The 27805-nt window shown below is 48.6% G+C and overlaps 1 protein-coding gene across 1 annotated transcript in view; it reads right to left on the bottom strand.

Moving 5' to 3' along the window:
• ROR2 (receptor tyrosine kinase like orphan receptor 2) overlaps positions 1-27805 on the bottom strand; it is a 191224-nt gene that overhangs the window by 8358 nt on the left and 155061 nt on the right. Inside the window, exons 3-6 of the mRNA XM_053907744.1 lie at positions 20565-20847; positions 19671-19706; positions 4435-4562; positions 757-1071 (exon numbers count right to left, since the gene is read on the bottom strand). Of these exons, the coding sequence (XP_053763719.1) occupies positions 757-1071; positions 4435-4562; positions 19671-19706; positions 20565-20847 (762 nt within the window). The remainder of the gene's footprint in view (positions 1-756; positions 1072-4434; positions 4563-19670; positions 19707-20564; positions 20848-27805) is intronic.

Genomic DNA, 27805 nt, shown 5'->3' on the forward strand with positions numbered 1-27805 from the left:
CAGAGCTTGCAGGGCATGGGCACCGTTCTAAGCGCTTTCTAAAGATGAGCTCACTTGATCTGCCTCCCAGCTTCGGAGGATAGTGGTTCTTATCCCCGAGCAAGGGGAGGAAACTGGTATTTAAACTGTCCAAGGTCGGGGCGCCTGGGTGGCTCAGTCGGTTGAGCCTCCGACTTCGGCTCAGGTCATGATCTCACAGTTTGTGGGTTCGAGCCCCGCATCAGGCTCTGTGCTGACTGCTTGCTCAGAGCCTGGAGCCTGCTTCAGATTCTGTCTCCTTCTCTCTCTGCCCCCTCCCCCGCTCACAGCTTTGTCTCACTCCGTTTCTCAAAAATAAATAAAATGTAAAAAAAAAAAAAAAAATTTAAACTGTCCAAGGTCATACTTGGGGAAGCCCTACAGCCAGGATCCGGGCGTCAGCGGTGAGCCCAGGGACCAGGCTCTGAACTGCCCTTGGTGAGGAGCTCCGCCCCGCTCTGGGAACCCCCAGCCTCGCCAAAGAAGTGAATCCAGTCCCAAGCCTGGGAGGGTGGGGGAGAAGGTGGTCTCTTCCCTGGGTCCCCGCCCCCTTCAAGGGGCAGCGCACCTGACCTGGTCAGGGCTGGGGCGCTCCTCGGGGATCCCAGGGCAAGTCTGCCTCCCTCGGTGCTATCAGCCTGCGGCGGAAGGGCTCCCGGTGACTGCGCCGGGCCGGTGGGGACCCCGGGGCTCTAACAGACACCCCGCCCCGCCCCGCCCCGCGCCCGCCGGACTCACAGCGGCCCAGCCTCTCCGCAGGGATGCCGATGCGCATGCAGTTGGCGGCGTCCGGGCTCTCGGGCAGGGGCAGCGCCTCGCACTTGGGCAGCTGCAGCCGCATGAGGATGAGAGGGTTGGAGCGCGCGATGGTGTATTCCTGGCGGCACAGGTCGCTCTCCAGCACCTCGCACTCGTCCCGGCACAGCTCGCGGGGCTTGGGCGCCCGGGAGCGCGCGTCGCACAGCGGGAACACGAAGTGGCAGAACGAGGGGATGGCGAACTGCGAGCACTGGTCCGACAGGTGCGTGGACGTGCCGATCATGGTGAAGGCCGCTGCGAGGGCGGGGAGACTGGCGTTAGCTGTGGGGGCCCCCGAACCCCGCCCCACCTGGCGCGCCTGGCCCCGGCTCTAGCCAGGTGTTCCCCGCCTGCCCGCGGCCCCCGGCCCCCTTTCTCCTTCCCGGCACCGAGCCCCCCCCCCCCCAACCCTCCACGCTGTCCTGCGCACACCCGGAAAGGCGCTCACACGAGCAGGCCCCCGGGCCGCGCAAGAGCCGCCCCGATCGGCACCAGACACAGAAAGGCCCTGGTCCCCACGCCTCACTTAACACAATCCAAAGGGGAACAAGGAAAACAAGGGTCTCATCCAGCTGGATGCTTTTTCCATCAAAGGAAGATCCGGATTTCCGACCCAAAAGCCACTTGCTAGGACCCTCCTGTGACCTGTGTGGGTAGAGCAGTGACTTCTAGAGGCAGAGATTGGAAAAAAGCACAGGGACCCAGGAGGGAGCCACTGTCTTCCGGCATCCCCGTCCTGTGGGCCTGCAGGCCAACGTCGCAGCCCCGGGAGGTGAGAGGGCACCCCAGAGGATGAAGACTGTGCCGGACAGATGGACAGGCGGCCAGCCCTGTGAAATGCACCGCAGGAGGAGGAGTAAGAAGACAGTGGCAGAGGCAGAGGCGAAAGGGAGAGCCAGGAAACAGCTGGAAGGTGCTCAACGTGGGAAAGGCGGGGAGGCTTTGTGACAAAGAGAGCAGAGAGGCAGGTAGAGGCAGGGGGTCCGGAGCCAGGATGGGCTGGTTTGCTGTTCAGAGGTAACACACAGGACGGAGTGTGCCAGGAACGAACCTGACCCCTGGTGTGGGGAGAGGATACGGGGTGGGAGCTGCAGGGTGAGCAGGATGAACAGAGCCCTTACTCGCCCCCTCTCGGCCATCGAGCCCAAAGGAAGGCATCAGCCACATGCCCACTGCCAGGAGGCCTATCCCCTTTGACCTGCGAAGGACCTGCTTGTAACAATTTGATCCGAGGAAGCTGAAGGAAAAGAGGTCCTTTTGCTGGCACACCTTGCAGACATGGGGAGAAAATGGGACAGGCTGGGATTCAGTCCCTGGGAAGCCCCAGCTCTACCCAGGACTTGTGGTGCGGTGCCCAGTGTGACCAGCAGGTGGCGCTGCGGTTACCCCGGGGGGACGCGCGAGGCACCCGCAGCAGCCCCAGGAATAAGTGAGCTGGTGTGGGAGCCCCCTGCCCTGTTATTTACTATAGGCCAGTGGGTCACTCAGTCCCTTTCTGGTCCTGTGTCTTTATCTGCCAAGTGATTTGTTGAGGCTGTTGAGGCCAAACACTGTGGAATGGATGGCTGCACAGAGCCTGTGTGAGCACATGAGGTGCATTCATGGTCCTGCCTGGTCCCTTCCGGTCTATATTGAAATTGAGGACCGGGTTTGGGTGCAGGGTCTCTCGGAGACGGCTCAAGAACCAGGTGTGAACCCAGTTCTGTCCCCTCATGGCAGAGCTGGTGACCATCAGGAGGGCGGTCATGATGTACACCTTGACCACCAGGCAGAGAAAGATTGTCTAAGAAAGCCAAACCCGGCATTTCTTTTGGGGTCATCAACCAATAGGGTGTCACAGCTGACCCTGTAAGGGTCTCTCCTCTTCCCTCTCTCCCTCAGAACATATCACATGAGGGCTGACTTCCGATCACCCAGAAGATCCAACAACTCATGTCCTCACCTTCCCCCGCTCCCCACATCACTCTGAAGACTCCTTGGAAGCTTCCAGAGTCCTGGGACAAGCACGCTCCCCAAACAGAACATCTCCACAGCCAGTCTCTAAACCCCAAGCCGGTCAGTCTAGAGCAACTTCCACTTCAATCCACAAATCTAGAGATCCTCATTTGACCCTTTTCCCCAAAGACGGCTGTAAAATCAGTCTGCTTAGGTATCTGAGTTGTTTAACGCTTCAAACAATTCCTAAAGAAATCACTGAGGGGCAATCTTGTGCCTGGAATCAGGGCTTGCCAATTAGTGGGATGTAAAATTCCAGAGTCTGTGGCTAGCATTCTAAAAGAGGGTTAGAACACCCGAGAGGACGTCAGAATGCAGGGTTCACGATAAGGCGGTAACCCGCTCCTCTCCCTTAATGAAATAAAACCAAAGAGAAAAACCACTGCTTTTGTTAAGGGTGCATTTTGTTTCCTGCAACCCATTTCATGTCTGTGAGATACATGCACGCATACACCAAGTCCTAATGTAAAGAACATAGCTCGCTGTATGTGGTCTCCGAAAAGGTTTGAGAAGTCCTGCTTCCAATGGCATGAAAAGCTTTTCCGAGGAGAGATACCAATGTTTTCAAAACGTTCTCCTGCTGGGCCCCCCACTGCCCTTTCCACTTCTCCCTGGACACCTGGCCCTGTCTTCAGAGGGCTCAGTCACCATGGGCCAGGCAGGTGTATGCATGACTGTGACCTCAGCCCCTCCAAGCTGGGGTGAAAGGCAAGGCCACGGAGCACCCGAATTTAGAAGGGCGTGTCAATGATACCCCCAGGAGCATACACCTAGGACCCTCACTCTTGCCCCTTACCAGGGCACCGCTTTCTTTGCCAGGCCCTCTGCCAACCCCACCACATCTCCCGGGGAGCCCAGCCTCAGAGGCTGGCCGGTGGCTCCAACGTGTGCCTGGGGGGACAGCAGAGACAGGAGGAACAGGGCTTTGCGGGGCTTTGGTCTAATTCATTTTCTTACTTCTCAGAGGATTTCCCCTAAGATGACCTTCACATCAACATGTAAAGGTCAGTGCGTTGAGGGCTAACCGCCCACCAGAAACGCTAACTCCCAAAGAGACAGAGAGCCGGCCGCTTCATGCTGAAGGATCAGCTACGCTGTTCGTGCTGCGAAGAGGCACCTGAAAACCCGAAGGCTGATTCGGTCTGATGGTGCAGCGTCCCCACGCACCACCGCCAACCTGCAAACCTCTCTCCCCAACAGCGCAGTTGTGGCCCTAGTAACCAAGCACGAGTCCGAGACGGTGCAAGAGTCAGGAAAGGCGGAACAAAGAAGTCAAGTGACGGAACGCCGTGGGCACCGGCCCGCCTGCAGTGTGGCCAGCCCAGGGACAGGAGGCCCTGACGACGCAGTGAGGACAGGACAAGGCAAGACTTGGGACCCATCTGGTTGGCCCGATTCAACGAATCAGACGTATATTCTAAGCAATCTGCACTTGGTACTGTGAGCACACCAATGGGGACATTCTGGATCAAACCACAATGGCGACTCCAAATGCTTCTAATAAAGGTCTCCGCCTTTCCATCGCCAAGAACACAGAACAGGGACTGACTGTCCGAGCGAGTAACTGGCAAACACAAGCGGGTGCTCACTGTCTCACCGCAAAGATGTCGGGCTCCTTCCTACCTGTGATTCGATTTTCAATCTCTCCCTGCATCTGGAGGGAGTCCACATAAATGGTCCGGTTCCCGATGAAGCGCGCACAGGCGATCCCCCGGTAAGGCTGGCAGAATCCGTCCTCGTGGTAGTCGTCTCTGGGAAAGACACAGTCTGTGAGCACACCAGAAGACCTCGAGTATCCTTCGAGATTTTTTTTTCCCCTTGAAAATCCGTACCTTATGATCTAGCCGTCTCGTTCCCCGGTATTTACCCAAATGGATTGAAAAGGACCACACGAAAATCTGCCCACAAATGTTGATTGCAGTTGTATTCATAACTGCCAAAAACTCAGAAGTAACCGAGCTATCCTTCAGTAGGTGAACGGATAAATAAATTGTGGTCCATCCAGACAGAGGAATGTTATTCAGTGCCAGAAACAAAGCGCTGAAAATGTATTTTCTCTCCCCTATGATGTTTTAAAAGTGTATTTATTTTGAAAGAGAGAATGTGAGAGGGAGAGGGGCAGAGAGAGAGGGAGAATCCCAAGCAGACTCCATGCTGTCAGCACAGAGCCCGACTTGGGGCTCGAACCCACGAACCCCGAGATCATGACCCGAGCTGAAATGAAGAGTCGATGCTCAACAGACTGAGCCACACAGGTGCCCCTCCCTTAGGATTTTCTTGGTAAAATTTTCTTTTCTGTAGCTTACTTTATGGTAAGAGTTCACTGTATAATACATACGACATACAAACTATGTGGTCATTGACCATTTACGTTATCAGTAAGGCTTCCGGTCAACATCGGGCTATTAGTAGTCAAGTTCTGGCGGGGGAGTCAGAAGTTATACACAGATTTTCAACCATGCGGGGGGTCAGTGTCCCAATCTCCGTGTTGTTCGAGAGTGAACTGAACATCTGTCCAAATTTGCAGAATGTCCATCACCAGGAGTGAATGCTAACGAATACTATGGACTTGAGTCGATCATCATGTATTGAAACTGGCCCATCGATCGTAACAAATGCACCACATTAACGCAAGATGCAACTAACGGGGAGACCGTGGATGTGTGGGTGCTGCAGGTGGCACAGACCACACGTAGGAACATGGGGGACAGACGGGGGTGCTGGGCAAAAGCACGGCCCTCCCGCTGGGTCCCCCAGTCTGACTCCTGCCCCGGGGCCCAAGGGGAACAGCCTGCACATGCCCACCACGCGCACGCCCCCACCCCCTGCCACCGCTGGAGTCTGTGTCACATTCTTTCCTGCAGAACCTGTCAGTCCTGCCTTCAGCCCACGGGATCAGGCATTCTGAGGACCCAGACGCTTTTCAGGGGGCCCTGAGGATGCTCCCAGGAGACAGTGGAAGCTACCACAGCAGATACATGAGGAATGCCACCTGCTGGGGAGCAAAGGACAGGGGCCTGGGGCTCCCAGGGCAAGCTTCTAGCAAACGCCTTAGCCCTGTAATTACGTCAGTTGTTTTCCTGCAAATCTGTAACCTGCCCCTAAGCCTCGTCATCTCACCCTACGCTGATGTAGACCACCGCCCATTGAAATTCTGTGTTGTCCAATTCCACCAAACGGACTTAAAACTCCCTATCTTAGCTCCCTCCCAGATGTAAATTCTGGACGCTCCTAACAGTGGAGACAAAGGACCGGGCGATACACCCTCTCTTCAGCCGCCTCTGGCTCTCTCCCCCCTCGGCACCTGCAGAAGCTCTTTTTCTCTCAAAGAAAGGAAGCTGGAGCCATAAATAATCTAAACAAAGAGACCGTGATGCCAACCACAGCGGGATGCCCTTTCTCGTAAGCTCGCTCAGCCGTCATTTCTTTGGGTCAAGGATTCCTCAAATATAGTTTAAATGGCCCAGCACGCGTGCTGGCCATACACACCAGCACACACACACCCCACCCCCGGCCCCGTGAGCCGAGTTAACTGCTGATGAAATTAAAGCCAATGCCCACGCTCACCAAACGCACCGAAGGGCAAGTCAACTCTGCCCCGGGGTGTGCGCTCTGAGTCACCGCAGCTCGGTTCGGGGCGCTCGCACACTGTGCCGGGAAAATCGCGGAGAGGCGCGTGCTCTGTTTACCGTCACCTACTCCCAGGTTAGGAGACTTGATGCAGCCGGTCCCCGGGGGCGACCCCACAAAGCGAGCACTTTCTTTCCTCCGCTTCAAGAGTCAAGGCATAGAGAGCGTGGTCCTCTGCCGTGGGCTTCTTCCTGGCCCCTGTCAGGTGCCCCCAGAATGAGGGAAGGAGCAGCGGGCGGGCAAGATAACGCTGAGAAGGGGCTCGAGGCCACTGTGTCCCATCCACTGCTAACTCAGCTCAGGGGGCGTCTAATCTGAACTGCAGAGAATGTCCGAAAACACAGACAGAACGGGTTGGAAAATGACATGCTTCGGGTTTCTGAATTATGGTAAAACAAGCGGGAATTACTTTCTAGTTTCAAGCACAGTTCTATCTTATCTTTACGGGGCAGAGTTGGGGACCTCTGAAGAGTGACAGAGCTGGAAAAGTGTGTACAACTGGCCACTCAAAGACAAAAGAGAAGCACTGAGACAGACGCCGTGATCTGTAAAATCTCTTAAGCCACGCAAGTTGAAACAGATCCGGGTACCAAATCGCAGAACCTCAATGTTACGGAAATGCAATTTTGGGGATCTCCTACATTCCTAATGTCCCAGGCACTAATCTAAGGCCTAATGACACAGATGAAGAAGAAACTTACACACCAACAGATTCATGGTCAAGGAAGGGAGACATGAGCAATTACAATATTGGATTAAAAAAACAAAAAGCAAGGGAAGGAGTAGGCGATTGAGAAGAAACGGAGGAAGGACAGAAAGTCTTTTCCGCAAAAGGCAGAGAAGATGATGGGCTGATGGCAGGTACCTTCCCCTCAATGGTACACACATAAAAGTCAGTCTGAAGAAAAACATGGAAAAATTCCTGGATATAAGAAATGAATGACCTTTTTCTTCCCCCTCCCCCCCAGTAAGCTGCATGCCCAGCGTGGAGCCTGCTGCAGGGCTTGAACTCACAACCCTGAAATCAAGACCTGAACTGAGACCAAGAGTTGGATGCTTAACTGATTGAGTCACCCAGGCGCCCCCAATTAATGACCTTTAAAGGGAAGTAGGCTCCCTTGAAATTGAAAGGTAATCAGTGTCAAAATTCCAATGTAGTTACACATTATGTAGGAAGGTAACTTCCCCCCCAAACAGTTTTTTTGCTAAAACTGTGGTAACACCATTTTCATAATTGTTGTTCTTATTATGAAAGGGTCAGCCTGCATTAAATGGGCTGTCTGATGGAGTGAAGCAGAGGAGGCTATCTCTCCGGCATAGTGGAACGGGGGGAGAGCAGGAAACAGCAAAAGCACAAAGAATAAATGGAGATAAATCGCTTTAACAAAGCCTGGAACTCCCTAAGTTTCAGGTGACCCGACAGCAACCTAATAGGCTGCAGTAACAAAACACTCTTCGGAGGAAGGTAACAAAATCTAGAGTACAAACTACAATGTCTGGTATACAAAGAAAAATAACCAAACATGTGGAGAAACAGGAAAGCTTATAACCCAGGGTCAAGAGAAACAAACCCAAGGACGATCCAGATGTTAGACTTGGCAGACCAGGGCTTTAAGGAGCTCTAAGTGCGGTAAACAGCGCATGGAACAAAGTGTAATGAAAATACAGGTAGTTTCAGAAGACACGGACACTTGGGGCACCTGGGTGGCTCAGTCAGTTGAGCGCCCGACTGCGGCTCAGGTCATGATCTCACAGCTCGTGAGTTCGAGCCCCGCATCGGGCTCTGTGCTGACGGCTCAGAGCCTGGAGCCTGTTTTGGATTCTGTGTCTCCCTCTCTCTCTGCCCCTAACCTACTCACATTCTGTCTCTGTCTCTCTCAAAAATAAACAAACATTTAAAAAAAAAAAAAAAGAAGACACAGACACTGTAAAATAATCAAGTGGAAGAACTGAAACATATAGTCTCCAGTAAATGATTCACTGGATGATATGAACAGATTAGATAAAACAGAAAAAAAAAGTGGTAAGTTTGAAAGGTCGACAGAAAATTTCCAAACCGAAGGGCCTCAGTCAGTTAAGCATCTGACTCCTGATTTCAGCTCAGGTCATGATCTCATGGGTTCTTGAGTTCGAGCCCCATATCGGGCTCAGTGCTGACAGTGCAGAGCCTGCTTGGGGATTCTGTCTCTGTCTCTGTCTCTGTCTCTGTCTCTCTCTCTCCCTCCCTCTCTGCCCTTACCACGCTCTTTCTCTCAGAATAAATAAAGAAACTTAAAAAAAATTCCAACCTGAAACAGAGACAGACTAAAGATTTACAAACAATAACCAGAGCCTCAGTGAGCTGGGGGTAAATACAATGGGTCTAACTGATGTGCCTTCAAGCCCCAGGAGAAGACAGACGCAAGGGGTCAGGAAAAAGGTTTGAAGAAATAATCCCCAACATTTTTCCAGAGTTGATTAAAAAAACAGTAACAGACTAAGCAATGTCAGCGAAGAGCGAGTGGGATAACACCGAGGAAATCACACCTGCTCACATCACAGTCAACCTGCGCAAAACCTAAGATAAATAGAGGCAGAGCAACACGACAAATCATGGCTGGCCCCTCATCGGAAACAACACAAAACAGGGTGACAGCTTCCACGCACCAGCACAGAAAATAAATCGTGAACCTGCAATTCCACACTCAGCAGAAACATCTTTCAAACAGAAGGGTCTGTTAACCAAAAAGATATAAATACGAATACATCTAATTTCAGAGCTTCAAAATATATGAGCAAGGGATGCCTGGGGGGCTCAGTCGCTCAAGCGTCTGACTCTTGATTTCGGCTCAGGTCATGATCTCACGGTTCATAAGATCGAGTCCCGCGTGGGGCCCTTTTCTGACACTGTGGAGCCTGCTGGGGATTATCTCTCGCTCTCTCTCTCTCTCTCTCTCTCTCTCTGCACCTCCCCTGATCATGCTTTTTCCTTCTCTCTCTCTCTGTCTCCCACTCGCTCTCGCTCTCAAAATAAACATCTAAAACAACACAACAAAACATAAACAAGAAGTGACAGGACTAGAGGACAAAACAGAAAAATGCACAATTATAGTTGAAATATTAACACCTGTCTGTCAGTAGTTAATCAAACTAGACAAAAAATCAGTGAAGAAACAACAGTGGAAACGCTGGCCACCCCCCTTGACCTAATGGGCGTCTGGAGAACAATATACTCAATGAGACAGCATGGGTGCTTCAGTGCGCATGACACATTCACCCAGACCGACCATATTCTTGCCGTAAAATCAATCACAATAAAGTTAATAGAACTAGAGCCACAAATCTCAGATCACGTTGAGTTAAATTAGAAATCAGTAACAAGAACCTATTTAGAAACTCTGCAAATATTTTAAAATTGAAGAGCCCATTTCCAAATAATCCTTGGGCTCAAAAAATAAAATACAAGAAAAATTAAATGGTATTTTATTTTATTTTTTAAAGTTTATTTATTTATTTATTTATTTAGAGAGAACGAGAGGGGGAGGGGCAGAGAGAGAGACAGAATCCCATCCAGGCTCTGTGCAGATGCTGGGCTCGATCTCATGGTTCACGAAACCTTGACCTGAGCCAACATCAAGAGTTGGGATGCTTAACTGACTGAGCCACCCAGGAACCCAGGAAAATTAAATGGGATTTTAAATGAAATATGAAAATATAAAATATGAAAAATGAAAACAGGCTACTAAAAATTGTGAAATGCAGCTACAACAGTAATTAAAGAGAAATTTATAGCTTTAAATGCGTAGACAAGCTTTTGTATCTTAACAAGTTGGAAAAAGAATACCAAGTTAAGCCTGAAGTAATTAGAAAATACTAACGATGAGAGCAGAAATTAATAAAATAGAAAAGAAACAACAGAAAAATCAATAAAGCCAAAAGTTGGTTCTCCAAACAAAGTAACGGAATTGCTCATACCTAGAAAAACTGATCAAGAAAAAGAGAAAAACACACATTACCGATATCATGATTGCTAAAGGGGGCATCACTAAAGACTCTACAAGATGTTAAAAGATAATAAGAAATATTATGAACAAATATGTGAACACAGATCCAATAACTTAGAAAAATATGGCAAACTCCTTGAAAAACACAATACACTAAAATTAATGGAAACGGAAATAAAAACTCAGAATAGACCTAAACGTCTTAAGGAAATTTGAAATTATAATTAAAAAACCTCCCCACGATTAAAACCCCAGCCCCAAACAATAGAAACTGGTGACTTCTGTTAAACATTTAAGAAAGAAACAGCAATTTTACACAAACTCTTTCAGAACATAAAGGAGTAAGATACTTCCTAATTTACTTTACAAGGTAAAATGATACTAATGCCTGACAGGGATGCCCAAGGACATTATAGACCAAAATGCCCTTGACCAAATGGGCACCATGCTTCACAAAACCAAAACAAATTGGACCCAGCAAAGTTTTTTATTTTTTATATTTTATTTATTCTCTTTTTGATAACAGAGACTTGGGTAATGAACGCACTGCGCTAACCAAGAATACAAGGTTATTTCAACATTTAAAAACCAGTCACCGAAAGCACAGAGACAAAGAGGGAAACCATGGAATAATCTCGGTTGATAGGGAAAGGGCAGTTGACAAAAGTCAACCCTCACTCATTACCCAAAGTCTCAACAGTCGCTTTCTTAATCTAATCAAAAGGGCATCTATCGGAAGCCTACAGTGAATATGCTACTTAATGGGGAAATACAGAACACTTTCCCCACAGACATCAAAAAAAGACAAACCTGTCTGTTCTTACCAATTTTATCCAAATTGCTGTGGAAATCTTAACCATTATGATCAGGAGATAATCAATCATCCATCCACTGATAAACAGACACGTAAATGGTATTTGGATAAATGACTTACAGACTAGAAAGAAATAAAACTGCTTTCACTCTCAGCTGATATCATAATTTACATAGGAGATGCTAAGTAATATGTATACATATATATATATTTTAAATTTTTATAACGTTTATTCATTTTTTTAGAGAGAGAGAGAGAGATAGAGAGAGAGCGCACAAGTGGGGAAGGGGCAGAGAGAGAGAGGGAGACACAGAATCCGAAGCAGGCTCCAGACTCTGAGCTGTCAGCACAGAGCCCGATGCGGGGCTCGAACCCATGAATTGCGAGATCATGACCTCAGCCGAAGTGAGATGCCCAACCGACTGAGCCACCCAGGTGCCCCTGTGAGGAATATATTTTTAAACTACTAAAAACAGGGGCGCCTGGGTGGCTCAGTGCGTTAAGCACCCGACTTTGGCTCAGGTCATGATCTCGCAGTTTGTGGGTTTGAGCCCCGCATCGGGCTCTGTGCTGACAGCTCAGAGCCTGGAGCCTGCTGCGGATTCTGTGTCTCCCTCTCTCCCTCTACCTCTCCCCCACCTGTACTCTCTCTATCTCTCAAAGAAAAGTAAACATTAAAAAAAAATTTAAACTACTAAAACTAGTACAGATTTAGTAAAACCGTAGGACTAAGTCAATACAATCGTTTTCCTATACTTAACAATTAGCAAATGAAAGTTTTTTAAAATGTCATTTACAATCGTGTTAAAAGCACACAAGAGAGTAGTCAGATTCATAGAGACAGGAAGTAGAATTGTGGTTGCTAAGAATTAGGGGGAAGGGAAAATTGGGTGCCATTGTTTAATGGATACAGAGTTTCAGTTTGGAAAGATGAAAAAGTTCTGAAATTGGATGGTGAGGACAGACAGCCACATAAGAGTGTGAATGTGCTTAGCACCATTGGATTATACGCTTCAAAATGGTGAGATACTTAGGAGTAAAACCTAATAAAATACATAGAAGACCTCCACACTTAAAACGTCAAAACACTGTAGAGAGAAAGAAAAGGGACAGAAATAGAAATATCTACCATATCCACAGGGTGGACCATTCAATGGCTTTAAGGAGTCAATTCTCCCAACGTGCCATCCCACCCATCGAAATCCTAGCAGGATTTTCTTACAAATTAGTTTCACTTATGCAGTGAAAAATAACTCTATCATGAGAAAATTTTTTAAAAAAAGAAAAGAACCGAGTGGGCACAATTACAGCACCAGTAAGGGGCAGACTGACATCATGTACCTCCAGATACAAGACCCTGAAAAGGAAACATCACTCGATCCGCTTTTAAGTAAAAAATGCATGGCCAGAAACTAACATCATAGTCATCACATCATAAACATCAGCCAAATCCCAATCCAGGGACGTTCTGTACAATAACTGCCTTGCACGTGTCAAACATTTCGATGTCGTGAAAGGCTGAGGAACTGTTCCTCACTAAAGCAATATGGGGGGCATTCTGTCCCAGGGAGGGGGTCTCCACAGAATCACTGAGGCCATGAAGGCAACTGGAGAGTGATGCCAATCTGACATACACTCTGAATTTGAAGCTGTTGTTCTGTAAGGAAATACGGTTGATCTTAGGAAACACGCACAGAAGTATTAAGGGGAAAAGGGTGTGATGAATGCAACCGCTTCTCAACTGGCCCAGGAAAAGTAACACTTACAAACATGCACGGGCAAGTGATAAATCAAATGAGAAGGGATAAGCCTGGGGAAAGAGATCTGGGACTACGTATTACTCTTCGTGGAACTTTTCTGTTCATTTGAAGTTATTTCAAAATGAAAAGTTAAAAAAAAAAAAAATCCCAGCACATGCTTTTGTAGAAATTGACAAACTGGTTCTAGAATTTACTTGCAAATGCAAAGGTACTAGAATGGCCACAACAATCACGAAAGAGAGGAAGAATGAGGGTGCATTTACACCATCTGATTGTACGATTTACCGCGTTGCAACTGTCGAGACAATGTCACGTTGGGATATAAGGACAGGGCAACAGGACGCGATACAGAATCTCAAAATAGACGCTCACCTGTGGTCAACTGATTTTCAATAAAGGCACTAAGGCATTTGAGGAGGACCATACAATCGTTTCAAAAACAATACTGGAAGAACTGGATATTTGTACGGAAAAAATAAACCTGAACCCATAACTCTTACTGTACACAAAAATTGCTTTTGAGATAGATCACAGACCTAACCATAAAAGCTAAAACCATAGCATTTATAGAAGAAAACACAGGAGAATGTCTTTATAGTATTGAGACAAGGAAAGGCAAAGATTTCTCAGACACGATGCATAAAAGAAAAAAAAAATGACAGACTTACCAGAATTAAATCTTCCTGCTCATCAAAAGACAGCACTACAAAAATAAAAAAGCAAACCACAGACTGGGAGAAGACATTTTACATATTTGACAAAGGAATCATATACAGAATATATAAAGAACTCCCATACCTAAATAGGAAGATACCACAGTAAAACTGGACAAAAGCCTAACAGACACTTCACAAAAGTGTGGCCTGAAAAGACGGCCCGCTTTTGGTGATGGGAAAATGTAAGTTAAACCATCGTGAATCATCACAACACAAGATGATGAATGGCTAAAATCGTATGAGGCCACACGGCGTGGACGTGGAATAATTGGAACGTTCACACACTGCTGGTGGCAGTGTGAAAATGGAAAGACCACTCTGGGGAAGAGTCTGGCGATTCCTTATGCCTTAGGTACACATTATCATCTGACCCAGTAATCGCACGGCCAGGATGCATTCTAGGCAGATGAAAACATGCTCACAAAAATACTCGAACACGAACGTTCATAGCAGCCTTAATTGTAACTGCCCCGAAGTGGAACCCAAACTTCCATCAACAGGTGAATAAACGTATTGTAGTATCTTCATAAAACAGAATAGTTATCACCAATAAACAGGAATAAACCACAGGAACAATCATTCGGATATTACATTCCATGAAAGAAGCCAGACCCAAGGGTCTCCCCAGAGGATGTAAGCACCCCATGGCAGGAATTTTTAGCGTTTGTCTGTTTCCTTCGTTGTCATTCATGTCATACAAACTCAAGTCTGCAGCACCTGTTAGAAATACTCACTTCTGCCGTGGCCCTCTCTAAGGCCAGGATCACACGCGGCGTCCAGAGGCGGAGAGACGGCGGCTCCGCCGTTGCCGGTTTACCGAGAAGTAAGTGTAATTCTCCTCTACTGTGTTCACGGGGCTGACCCCTCCCGGGCAAACCTTGGAAGGTTGGTATTTCCTTGGATGACTTTGGAGGTCGGTGTGTAAAAAGCATTCATCCACGCATCATAGGGCATACCAGCTAATGCATGGGCTTAAGTGAAAACAAAAGACTAAGTGGGAGCATTAAATGTGTTACTACATGTCCAGCGCTAATACTCTCGTTGCCGCTAAAGCGCAAACGTCTTCGTCTGTGTCGCCTGCGTGGTCTGAATGAAGGAGAGTGTGCGCGTTCTCTAACTACTTTACCCACGATGATCTCTTCAGTCACTCGTTACCCACATCGTACACTCTTAAAATGAACTACCTTTCTATCTTTTATTCAAGTTCCGCGCTGTGGGATTCCAGGAGTTACGTTTTCCAAGAAATGGAACCTATCGTTAATGAGAAGTCACGGAGGAAAAAAAAAAAACAAATCAGGCTCGCTTCTCTCCTCCCAACAACTCAGTTTGATTAGGTCGGTGGTTTAATGGCTTTAACATCAAATGCTCTGCGTCAGCCTTCTGCCTGAGCTAGTTTACTTACCGACGGTTAAGGCAGCTTGGTTTCTCCTGAAGTCATTTTTAATCACTGGCTTGGCAGTCTCAGCTTTTGTGTTTTTTTTCATAGTGCTATTTTCCCGTAATTAGGATAAAGTTTGAACTCGGTTATGACAGTTCCCTAAAAATACCAGTGGAAGCAGTTGGAGGGAGCAGACAGCCGAGTTCTGTTTAGACACGCCAACCGTGGGGTGCCTCTGAGTCACCCGCCTGGAGATGCCCATGGCTGAGGTTGGGGGCCTGAAAGTGGGGATTCCAGGGCCACGAGCATTTGGGTGGTGAGTAGCCGAAGCCTCAGAGCCACCTGCAGTTTGCGAAGTAAGAAAATAAAGGGGCTCAGGACGCAGCCCCAAGGAAGACGGTTTCCCAGGGGCCAATAACGAACGTAAACTGTATTTGTCCAGAACAACAACACATCTTCCATTAAGCAGTGTTTGTTGAAGCCCATTACGCGTGCACACACTTTGTGGCCCACGAACTCGGCCCGGGACAGCAACGCAGGACACACGGAAGCTCTCACGTGCAGGTGTCGGGGGCCACCCCGCCACCGTGCGGCCATGCCACCGGGCTACCCCGTGGTGTGCGTATGGGTCTGTAGTCATGAACACGAGCCACTTTTATTTAAGAGAGCAGATAAAAATGAAACCCACATATGAAACGTGAGACACACAAGTGTTACATTAATCCCCTCACGTTCCCCAGGCTGCTACCTGAGTAAGCTATAATAACCCTGTCTTTGAACCTGCGTCTGTGGGCTAACAGCCTGTTCTGAAAGGCTTTGTTCCCCATATACACACCCTCCACACCCTCCCTCCAAAAAGATGAAAGGAAGAGCAATGTTTTAACGGTAGTAAATCCCTCTACCTCCCCCGACACACATGAACCGCTGTCCGGCGAACCTCCAGAGTCTGGGCGTGTGGGTGCGTGCGGGCAGCAGCTGGGGGCGTGACCTTGGATGGGAGTCACTGCGGCCATCCCTGCTCGTGTTTCCGGACAGCAGCACGTCCCAACGCTGACCCGCGGCACTCGGGGATCGGCCAAGGCTCCGCTATTACTCACCGCTCAGCTCCCCACTTGGAGGCCCCAGCACCCCGCTTGTCCAACAAGGAAAGAGCCTCGGGAAATGGCCCAAGAGAGGAGTCACAGGTGGGAAGAGCGGGTGACACTCCAGGGACGAAAATGGAGAACGTGTGGACACATCTGGCTTAAGCCCACTGATTTCCCCCTCTTTCTGTCTTGGTTTTGGTTAACTTCCAGAGATGCCACAAGGAGGCGGAGGTTGGTCTAGAGACCCGTGATCATGGTCAAGCGTGGGTACCCCCGACCACCAGGTGCCCGATTACAGAAGGTCATCTGCCACCACAACGCAGCAGATCAATTCAGCAGCCTCCTGAAAGAATAACTACCCCCAACCGAGGGATTTCAGGCTAGAACTGTAAAGCTCCCCAACTCAAGGAGTTCTACTATGCAACATAGTATGTTCAAAGGAGAGAAACTACACAGTCACCTCTGTGTCTGAAAAAGTAACAGCAAAAACTGGATTTCTATGCAACTCTCATAAAACACAAACTGACAAAAATCCGGATGGAAGAATAAAAAGACAATGGCCAGGAGATCGAAAAGACACGGTCCGGGAGTAAGGCGGATGTATGTGTCAGCTTAGGCTGCTGTGACAAATGGCCCAGATGGGGTAACCTGACTTCTCATAGTTCCGGAGGCTGACAAGTTCAGTATCAAAGTGCTGGCCTCTTCAGCCCCTGGCTTGCAGATGGCCGCCTTGTCGTTGTGTCCTCACACGGCAGAGAGAGAGAGTTCTGATGCGTCTTTCTCTTCTTGTAAGGAGAAGTCTGGTATTTTTTACAAAACTCAGCACACAAATACCCTGTGAGCCACACTCCTCCCAGGTATTCACCTAACACAAATTAAAATGTATGTCCACCAAAACGTGGATGAGACTATCCTTAGGACCTTTCTCCAAATAGTCAAAAGATGCAAACTACGTAGGCATCCATCAACAGAAGAGTGGGTAAACCAACCAGTATGGTTATACTGTGGAACATTCTTCAGCAAAAAAAAAAAAAAAAAGCAGTGGTCTATCGATACAGGCACAGCACAAATAAATCTCAAAAACGTTTTTAAGTGAAAGAAGCCAGCCTTAAGTGGCTATGTGCTGTAGGATTTCATTTCTATGAAGTTCCAGAACACATAAAATAAGTCCATGGTAGAAAAAAGAACAAAACAAAACAAAACAAAACAGAACAGTGGTTGCCCGAGGAGGAAGTGAGTTGCCTAAGAAGCTGCATGATGGAACTTTCTAGAGTGATAGGAATGTTCTGTGCCTGGACATGGGGTTTGCACCGCAGAGATTTTTTGGCATTCGCTGGACCTTATTAATGGGATACTTAAGATCTGCGTGTTTCATTGTATGTAAGTTTTTTTTTTTTAATGTCTATTTATTCTCAAGAGAGAGACAGACAGAGACAGAGTGTGAGTGGAGAAGGGTCAGAGAGAGAGAGAGGGGAGACACAGAATCTGAAGCAGGCTCCAGGTTCTGAGCCGTCAGCACAGAGCCTGACACGGGGCTCGAACTCACAAACCGAGAGCTGAAGTCGGACGCTTAACCGACTGAGCCACCCAGGCGCCCCGTAAGTTTTAACTCCAAAAGAAGAAACAAGACTAGGACACAGTCACTGAACTCTTGTCAATGATTTCCCCGCTGCAATATTTACGTACAGATACACAAATACCTATAACTGATCATGAAACACATTAAACAAATAAGATGGATTGATGATGGAGAGACGGGTGATAAGGTTAGCACAGTGAAGTGTATGTAAACGGCAGGGTCTGGTTGGTGGGTATATGGATCCCATGTTCATCGTCAGATCCTTTCTGCTTTTCCATATGCTTGAAATTTTTCCTAATAAAATGTCAGGGAAGAAAAGAGCATCTCAAAGCATGAAGAAAATGGTCCTTGACACAACAATTCAATTTAGATGTTAATTTCCACCAACTTTATCCTACAGTTCATTGTAATTCCAATCAAAAACACCATGGGAATTCTTCAAGGAAATTGGGGTGTTCTTTAAGACCTGATACAAACACCTTAAAATTACTGGTGACTACTGATAAGTGACAGAAAAATTTTAATTTCTATGTGATCAACTAAAAATCACGAAGGAACAATGTGAGGGCAGTGGCCAAAGACAGGGAGACAGGTGACAGAGTGGAAACATGAGTGTCCAGAAACAGCGAGCAAACCTCACTGGTGACAGGGAAAATAAAGTGGTCGATACCAGTCTTCCTCCTTCAGAGTAGCAACAACGAGGAGATTTATGGGAATCACCTTGGAAGTTAGGGAGAAACGGGTCCTCCCTTCGTGGCAGGGAAGGAACCCGCGCACACCTACTCGGCAAGATCACCGATCAAAGGTGATCCTGGGCCCCTGCGTGTCTACGCTTCAGAATGTCCCCCAGAGAAACACCAGCCAGCCTCGGGACACACACAGGGAGGCCGCGGTGGATGTGGGTCAAGGGAAATTCTCATCACTGGGGGAATATCACACGCTTCTCCCGGGACAGAGAGAGGGAGAAGGACAACCCGGGAAGTTTAAAATATACTGACGTCCTGGGCATCAAACATGTCCAATGTGATATCCTTTAGGTAAAAAAGTGCACAGCAGCCAGAGGAAGCCACTCTCCAGATACACGCGTGTGCTAAATGCTCGGACAGGCCTTATCTGGCACCCACCCAGTGGGAGAGATGATCCTGGGGGCCGAGCTGGGGGTGGGCCGGGGAAACTTTCACTGGACCAGAATGGCCTGAATGGTTGATCCTTCATTAAATGCATCCTTAATTAAAATGGATCCTTAATTAAAAATGAGAAAAAAATAAATGCAAAAATATTGCTGAAATTTTTATATAAAATGTGACTATAGTTGATATTTACATGTTTAAGAATTACATTATGATTACATATAAATTATATTTTGTATCTTATTTCCCGATAGTGTCTGTTTGCATTATAGAATGTTTATATAAAGTTTACAAGTATAAAAAAATAATTTCAATATTTTTGAAATCACTTTGAAATCGCAGACATCTTCTCCAAAGACTCACAGCTGTGCCCCGGACGATGGCCACACGCATCGAACACCACAGCAGGTGACGCGGTTGGGGGCGGTGCTGGGATTTCCGTGGGAACGGCCTCCCCGTTTCCCAATGTGCTCGGGACGCCCGGGTCCTGGGTGGCCCCAGCAACCTGGCCTGTACTCCCACACACGCCCTCCAGCCTTGTAGGGTCACGGTCACGGAAAGGAACGAGCAACCGTTGCTCTGAGACATTCCTCCCTCACCCTGAGCCACGGAAAACAGAAGTGTTCCGGCCCGAGGCCAGGACGTCGCCATCCCTGTGTGAAGTCCAGCCAGCGTCCAGCAAATTCGGCAAAGACATGTGCTTGCTGGATTGAAAAACCCGGATTCTTACATAACGGAAACCCTCAGGGAATGAGAAAATGGTTCGAGGAAAACAGATACTTACTGAAAGTTATGATTTGGGCTGTGTGTTGGACCTAAAAAGGAAAAAAAAAAAAAAAAGATAGGCTATTAATGCTTTATAATTTGGAATAAAACTTTTTTCCAAACCAGCCAATGGTAAAGGCAGCCACAGCCCAATGCACTCATTTGTGGTGAGCCGTCCTCGGGCCCCAGGCTTTGCTGCTGCCCAAGATTATACGGCAGGGACGATGAAAAACCACAAAATATGGAAGAGACGCTCTCTGTGTGTGCAGAAACGTCTAGAGGGATTTTTGGGGTTTTTGCTGTCTTCCCTGTCTCTCTCTCTCTCTCTCTCAGCTCATCCAACCTTGACTCACAAGATCTGGTTACTAACAGGGGCCCAGATGGTCTGGAGCCTGTGTGACAGGGCTGGGGCACTGTGGGGAACATCTCACAACTGGGATGAGAGAGGAAGCGTCCCCTCCGGTCGTGTGATTTCCCACCCCCCACCTCGGACGGGCACAAGTGTGTGGAACCATCAATGCGCTCCGCTCTGGCTTCTGCCTCTCAGCTGGGCCCGGGCTTCTGCGGGTGTCCGTGTCCCCATCTCGGTGCGCGAGGCCGGCCTCCCCCACCCGGCGCACGGCCTTCCCCCTACGCCTCGAAGCTCACCTTTGTGTCTGGGGTTATTTTCTGCACTCCAGGTTTACAGACCACTCCATCTGTGTCTGTTTTCCTTTACGACTAGTAAATGGCTAACAGGTTAAGCCGGGACCTCGTGCACAATGGGAAAGGCCCCGGGGGAATGGTTTTATGGATTTCCTCTCTGCTGGCTCGTGCGTGTTCGGTTTCAGGCTGCAAAGCAATCTCCTGCTCCGTGGCTGCGAGCGCCGCCGGCTGATAACCACACGCCTGGGCCGCCCCGACTCACCGAGCCGCTACGAACAGGACGCCGGTGGCGGTAATGGTCTTCACCCCGTTGGTGGCCACGCACTGGTAGTAGCCCGTGTCTGTCGTGTCCAGATCTTGGATGCGAAGCCGAGAACCGTACTCCGTCTTGCGGATGATGACGCGCCTCGGCTCCTGCACGACCGGGGCATCGTTCTTCAGCCACCGCACGGTGGGGGGCGGGTTTCCGGCCACCTTGCAGTGCAGGATGGCCGTCTGGCCTTGCACTATGGTGATGTTGTTCACCGGCTCCAGAAAATTCAGAAAGTAGCCTGCAGGGGAGAGAGCGGTCACAAAACGGCAAAGCTGAGCGAGGGCTGGAAGAAAGGGCTGCCTGCGAGGAAGCCTTCCATTTTCTCTCATGAATACAGTCCGTTCCTGTCACTGGTGGGGATTACATTCTAGAATGTTCTGAGAGACATGCATCAGCAAACACTGAACCATCGCCCCCGGGGAAATACAGCGTCAGGTTCCTTCGGGCCTCTGATCGCAGTATTTTCATCAATCGTGGCATAACCTCATTTTCTGTGTGTTTCCGCTTAAAGACGCCTTATTAACACATATTGTTGATTCACTGACATCGAGACCACGGCTGACGCTGCTGTTAACTCATGCCTGAAAGAAGCTTATCTAACACGTGGTTTCCTACCACGAGGCACATCACAGCCTTCTGGTGTTTAGGAACGCTAGGCCGCCCTTCAGCACTGTCCCCGGGGGGATTTTGAACTGCAAAATCACCAGGGCGCCTGGGTGGCTCAGTCGGTTGAGCGTCCTGTTTCGGCTCAGGTCATGATCTCACAGTTCATGGGTTCGAGCCACACGTCGGGCTCTGTGCTGACAGCTCAAAGCCTGGAGCCTGCTTCGGATTCTGTGGCTCCCTCCCTCTCTGCCCCTCCCCTACTTGCACTCTCTCTCTCTCTCTCTCTCTCAAAATGAATAAACGTTTAAAAAAACTAAGCTGCGAAATCACCAACACAAAGCACAAAAGTGCAGGGGAAAAAAAGACTATATAGACCCCAAAAAGTACCCTTGTTTACAGTATAAGCTGGGACAATTAGACGGGTCTTGCCTTCTTGGGCCTCAGCTAGGAACATGTGCATTGGAAAACTCTAAATGTTCACGGCTCTGGGCACACCTAAATGCCCCCAGTGCGCCAGGAGTACCGATTTGGGGTTACACGTACACGTTAGGCAGTGGGTGAACTCGAAAATACGGAACCCGAAAATGAAGATCAGCTGTGTTTCTCTCTGCAAACCCTAGATCTTAATCCAACCTCGGGGACTCATGATGTAATTGCACTCGGAAAGGCCATCCCCCTTCTGGCCACAGCACCTCAAAGCTTCGATGAGGAAAAATCCATCACAAAACAGACACACACTGAAAAATGAGCTAATCCCTGGCCGGGACAGAACAAAGGTGTCTAGGCCGAGTGCTGCCGAAGGCTCTGTCCCACGGCACCCCGGGCAGGAGCAGGGGACCCGGGCACAGCCCCACGCGGGAGCGAGAGCAGGCCTGACAGTGCCCGGGGTGCAGCACGAGTGGGGCTGGACAGTTGGGCTCAACCCATCCAGGGACGGGATTCTCAGCTGGTGAACAAGAGGAAGTGAAACAGATGGCAGAGGAGAGGGGTGTGTGTGTGTGTGTGTGTGTGTGTGCGTGTACGTGCCTGGTGTGGTCAGGAACTGAGAGATTACTCGAGATGGACGTGCACTGCTAAATTCTGTCAACACGTAAAAAAAAAAAACAAAACTAAGGCTCGACAGACAAGACGGTCAATCACGAGATGAACTCGCTTCAGACCAAAGGAATATAATTGAGCAATCTGAAAATGACCACAAAATACATTCATGTTCTGAATCTTTGGGTTCCTACGCTTTTTTTAAGCAGTGAGTTTGAAATCTGTTAGGACTGCCTTAATTGGATGACAAATGACAGGATTTCTAGTGGGCCCTTGGGGTACATTTCACAGGATGGATGGTGGCCCCTAGATGTTGTGTGGCAGGGGGCAGCAGGGGGAGGGGAGGCTGTGGGTTTTAAGACGAAGGGATGGTCTTACTTCACAAGGGAGAGTGGATGCATAGCTGTTTGTAAAGGTCTTTGTCACTAATTAGCAGTAATCATCATTAACCACATCATTAAGCACATCAAGCTTCTACCTTGATTCTCTCCTAGCCAACCCTTTCTTCAGTGCACTGAAGTAAGTTGCAGGTGAGAATTCTCGTGGAGGGACACAAAGCTGGAATGTGGAACAACCCCCTGAAAAGACAGGCCGGACCAAGCAGGGTGGCATTTGGACGTACACTCTTCATAAATGCAACTGCACAAGCTGGGCTGGGGGAACCCTGGTTCCCGCGGCTCCCACCTTAGACCCTGAGTCTTTTGGACACTAAACCCGATGCGATCTGACAGTCTGCAGCGGTCACTTCGACACAATCTGGACCGCCCTGATTAGGATAAAGACACCACGTCACGGTGTTCTGGCCAGAGCCCAGCTTAATCGGAGGGTTTCATAGGAAGGAAACTTCCAAGTTGCTTGATATTCAAATGCTTCGTCAAGGTTTGCATAACATGAATGCACCGGGAGGGCATATAAAGTGGTCATCAAGCCGGAATGGGAGATAGCAAATGACACATTAAAATCACAGTGCTCTCTTTTGGGCGTGAGCTGAACTCCCATCTCCCCTGATGGGAGAAACTGATGACAGTTTCTCCAAAGCCCGGTGACAAACCGTAGCTTCCCAGCAGGCACGGCCAACGGGTCTGTATTCGGGTAGAACAGGAGCATCGGCGACTCTGGGCTGATCAGCAAAAACATCTACAAGGAGCAGGCCCTGGGGATCTGGGGGCCGGGACATGATGGTCACGACTGGCTCTCATCTCCTCCCTCTAGGGGACCAGGTTGATGGTACTTCTCCCACGGCCTCCCTCCACTTTTAGGACGTTCGCACACATCCACCTGGGACAGCTCCGCCAGCCGGGGCTGCGTCTCCTGAAAGATACAGGAGGATCTTCTTCAACACGGATACATTCATCTAGAAAGGGAGGGAAGTGGGGGAAGACGTCAGAGAGGAAGGTCAAGGGGATCGTTCCTTTTGAACCACCGAGGAGACTTGAGGAGAAGCCAGTATCTGCTTCTCCAGAATATCTTTTTTTTCCCATCGAATAGGTACGGAAACACGGAATAATTCTTCACCCTGCCCGCCGACAGCTTCTCCTGCACTGTTGATTGACAATGAGTCTTTCGGTGTTCCCCAAGAAGGCTCCTTTCTGAGAAGTCAGAGTAGGGAACATGAACTCCTGCCTCTCCTGCCCCGTGCAAGGACACGGAGGGCGGGGTGTTACCCCACCCCACCCGGCAAGGTGCCGTGAGACCATCTACTGGAGTCAGAACAAGGCCTAATTCAGAGATGGTGCCAGTATTTCCTTTTTAGATGCTTCAGCCATAATAGCTAACGTGGCCTGAAGAGACGCGTATGTGCTGGAAGCAAACACCTTACGCCATTGACTTCATCACTCGAGCACTCTTGGCTCTGTCTGTTTCTATGAAATATCCAGATCAGGTGAACCTATAGAAGCAGAAAGCAGGTGAGTGGTTGCCAGAGGCTGGGGATGGGGAACTTACAGAGTGACTCTCAATGGGTATGGGGTCTCCCCGTGGGGTGCTAAAAATGTTTGGAAAGGAAGTGTGCTGATGGTCGCACGACACCACAAGTGTGGTCCTGGGTCAGCAAATGCTCCTGAGGAGGGACGGGGAAGGTGAGACCAGGTCGGACAAACCAGGTAAAAGTGGGGGGGACGGTGGGGTTGATGGAAGCGTCAGGTGTGGGGGAGGGGCCACTCTGTCGAAAGCATCCTTCCCCAGGTGCTGGCAACCACCCTCAGATTTGCTGGAATCCAGGGGTGAGGCCACCACCGATTTCTTCCGGGCCTGAGGTGTCCAGTTTTTCCAGATCCCCTTCACTGGCAACAGATGAACCCTCACCCCTGAAGCCACACCCTCCTCAGTTGGCAGAAAGCAAAGGAGAATCCGGTGCAGTGATCCAGCCCGCATGTGGAGTTCTCAACCAATTCTTCTTGACCCTCCACCATCTAAACCAGGGAGCTCAGCTCTTCACACTGGAGCCACCTGGGAGCTTACAAGAAGACCCGCGGTAACCAGGACCCAGGAGGGGTCTGGACAATGGCATTCGTCAAAAGCTCTAAGTGTGTAGTCAGGACCAGGGACACCTGCTTAAAAACGCAGAGGACAAAGAGAAGCTACGGTTTCTCTTGGGATGAACCAAACCCATCCAAGAACAAAGTCAGCACAGACCAGAGACAACCCCAAGATGAAGCATTGTTGGAGGAGAGCATCAGGACTGGAAAGAACGTGTCTGTATGTCCAGCACCAACCCCTGGAGGTTCTGGATGCGAAGGCGTACGAAAGCCTCATCTAGCTGGGAACGGACAGGGCAGAATCTCCACGGACGGCATCCTTGCCTCGACATGGGTCTTATATCTGCCTCTACCAGAAGCTTAGAGAGACCAAAACCATAGGTAGATACCATGGTAACTTACTAAACTCATAGTACCCTCCCTAGGTGAGTGCCTAAAACAGCCTTTGGGAAGAAATTAAGACGTCATGGTGAACAGCTGATATCCATGGTATCAATGCTTCTGGAATTTTCTCTAGCCTTCCCATACTCTTCCTCTACTGGAAGCAGCGGGGGGGGGGGGGGGAGGGGGGGTCCCTTACTCTTCCAGAAACACACCCAGCTGGTCCCTCATCTTGCAGTCAACCAGAACACCCTGTCCCCAGATCTCTGCTGTTTCTCCAGGGTCAAGTCTCTGCCAAAAGGTCATGTCCACGGACGGTGTTCCCCCGGCCGCCCCATCTAAAACAGCCTCTATTCATTTCTAACCTTGCTCCCCCACAGCACCGATCTTGGCCTGATGCTATGGCAGAGTCACATAATGGTTAAATTACGGTAACTGAAATAAGTTAGTAAGTTTTGACATCAAGAATAACAAAATGTGACTTTTTTGGGGCATGTTTCTCAACTTCATGGCTACTTCTTGTCCAGATTCAATTTAGAATCACCCCGGTAAGTTTGATTTCAAGCCTGGGGTGTTGATGGAGAAAGCGTTGCGTTTAGAGATGATTTGTAAAAACCGCCCTCTAGACAACAGGGAGAAAGCATGCTCTATGTCTCAGTCTCGGGCCTTCTCCCTCATTTAGGACATCTCTTTGTCATGCTTTTTCTTCCTACAGACCTTCACGTGTATTTTTAGGTAGTTTTTTAGGTATCCTGTAATTCTTGTCACTGGTGTGTGAACTGTTTTCATTTCTATCTAAGTAGTTTAAAGGAGGCTTAGTGGTTTAAGAAGGCGTGGAGGACGACTCTTAGATTTCTACATCGACTTCCCACTGCTGCTGTAACAAGTTAGCACAGACTTAGTGGGGTAAACCGTGCCAATTTCTTGTTTCACAGTTCTGGAAGTCAGAAGTCCTAACACCCAGGTAGTGACAGGGCTTTGTTCCTTCTGCAGGCTCTGGGAGTCTCTGTCCTTGCTTTTGCAGCGTCTGGAGGCGACACATGCCCTGGCTCGTGGTACTTCCCTTGCGTTTAGCCCCACCTCTGCCCCCATCACCACATCTCCAACTAGTAACTGTCACCGGCCGGCCTGCCTTTATAAGGACCTCTGCGAATGCAATCGCCTGGATCATCCAGGATCATTTCCCATCTCAAAATCCTTAACTTAATCCCATCTGCAAATCCCTGCACCGTGAAAAGTAACAACACGTCACAGGTTCCAGGGGCATCTTTCTCTTCTGTCCACTGTGTATATTTTGCTTTTATCTTGCCCCTTTACTGAACTATCTTGCTAGCTCTAACAGTTTCTGAGTCGACTGTCCTGGATTTTCCGTGCAGATCTCTTCTTCTTCAAATAGCAATAGTGTGGCCTTTTTGCTTTCAAGATTCATACCACTCACATCTCCTTTTGCCTAGTTGTTTTGCTCAATATTATTTTTTAAAATAATTTTTTAAACCTTATTTATTTTGAGGGAGAGGGAGAGCGAAAGAGAGAGAGCACACCCGAGGGAGGGGTAGAGAGAGAGGGAGAGAGAGAGAATCCCAAGCAAGCTCCATGCTGTCATCACGGGACCCAACTTGGGGCTCGAACTCATGAACCCATGAGATCGTGACCTAAGCTGAAACCGAGAGTCAGATGCTTAACTGACTGAGCCACCCAGGCACTCCCCAATATTAGTTCTTTTTAATTTAACAATTTTAAATACTGAAATGGTACAAACACACAAAACTACAAATATTAATGTAATAGATACCTGTGTACAAAACATTAACATTTATGCTAACATTTTGCCATATTTGATTTAGAACACTGTTAAAAAAAATTACACATTCTAGAATGCATCTAAAACCCACATTTCCCTGTTTCTTGAAAACTGGTTATGCACCAGGCCAATGCACATTTCTACTGTTTTATATTTTTAGAAATTTTCCCTGAAAGATCACTTTGTTAGTTTTTTTTCCCCATTCAAAGTCAGCTTGGGATTTATTTTTGTTGATGCTCATTTATTTTAATGACTGTGTAATATTTCACTGTACAAACCAACCATAGTTTCTTTATCCTTTTCTCAAATGCAGGGCAGTAAATTGCTCCCACATTTTTGTTAGGGCTTAATCACCACCTGTACACACGTCTCATCGTGCACACATACAAGAATTCCTTGAAAGTGTCCACCCGGATGCAAGAGTGATGTCACGGGGCTTTGAAATCTCTCACTTATGTAAGTCTCAAGGGTGCCCGAAACCATCCGCGTTCACCATCAACGTCAATCGAGTTGTTTCCCCTTCGACTATGTCAACATTTGTGTTCAGGGGCCAAAGAACATTTGCCAACCTGATGAATCTGAAATAGGGTTGTTTCACTCTCCATCTTAAGAATGTGTCCTGAGATGGGGCTCCTGGGTGGCTCTGTCAGTTAAGCGACCGGCTTTGGCTCAGGTCATGATCTCACGGCCCAGGAGTTCGAGCCCTAGCTGGGCTCTCTGCAGTCAGTGCAGAGCCCATGTTGGATCCTCTGTCTCCCCCCATCTGTCTGCTCCTCCCCGAATAGCATATGTTTGCCTTTTCTCTCAAAAATAAATACACATTCAAAACAAAAAAAAAGGAAGAATGTACCATGAGCTGGAGTGTCTTGGAAAGGTTACTGGCCACTGGCCTC

Source organism: Panthera pardus, unplaced genomic scaffold (genome assembly GCF_024362965.1).
Source record: "Panthera pardus isolate Hobbes unplaced genomic scaffold, ASM2436296v1 HiC_scaffold_20, whole genome shotgun sequence".
Taxonomy (NCBI): Eukaryota; Metazoa; Chordata; class Mammalia; order Carnivora; family Felidae; genus Panthera; species Panthera pardus.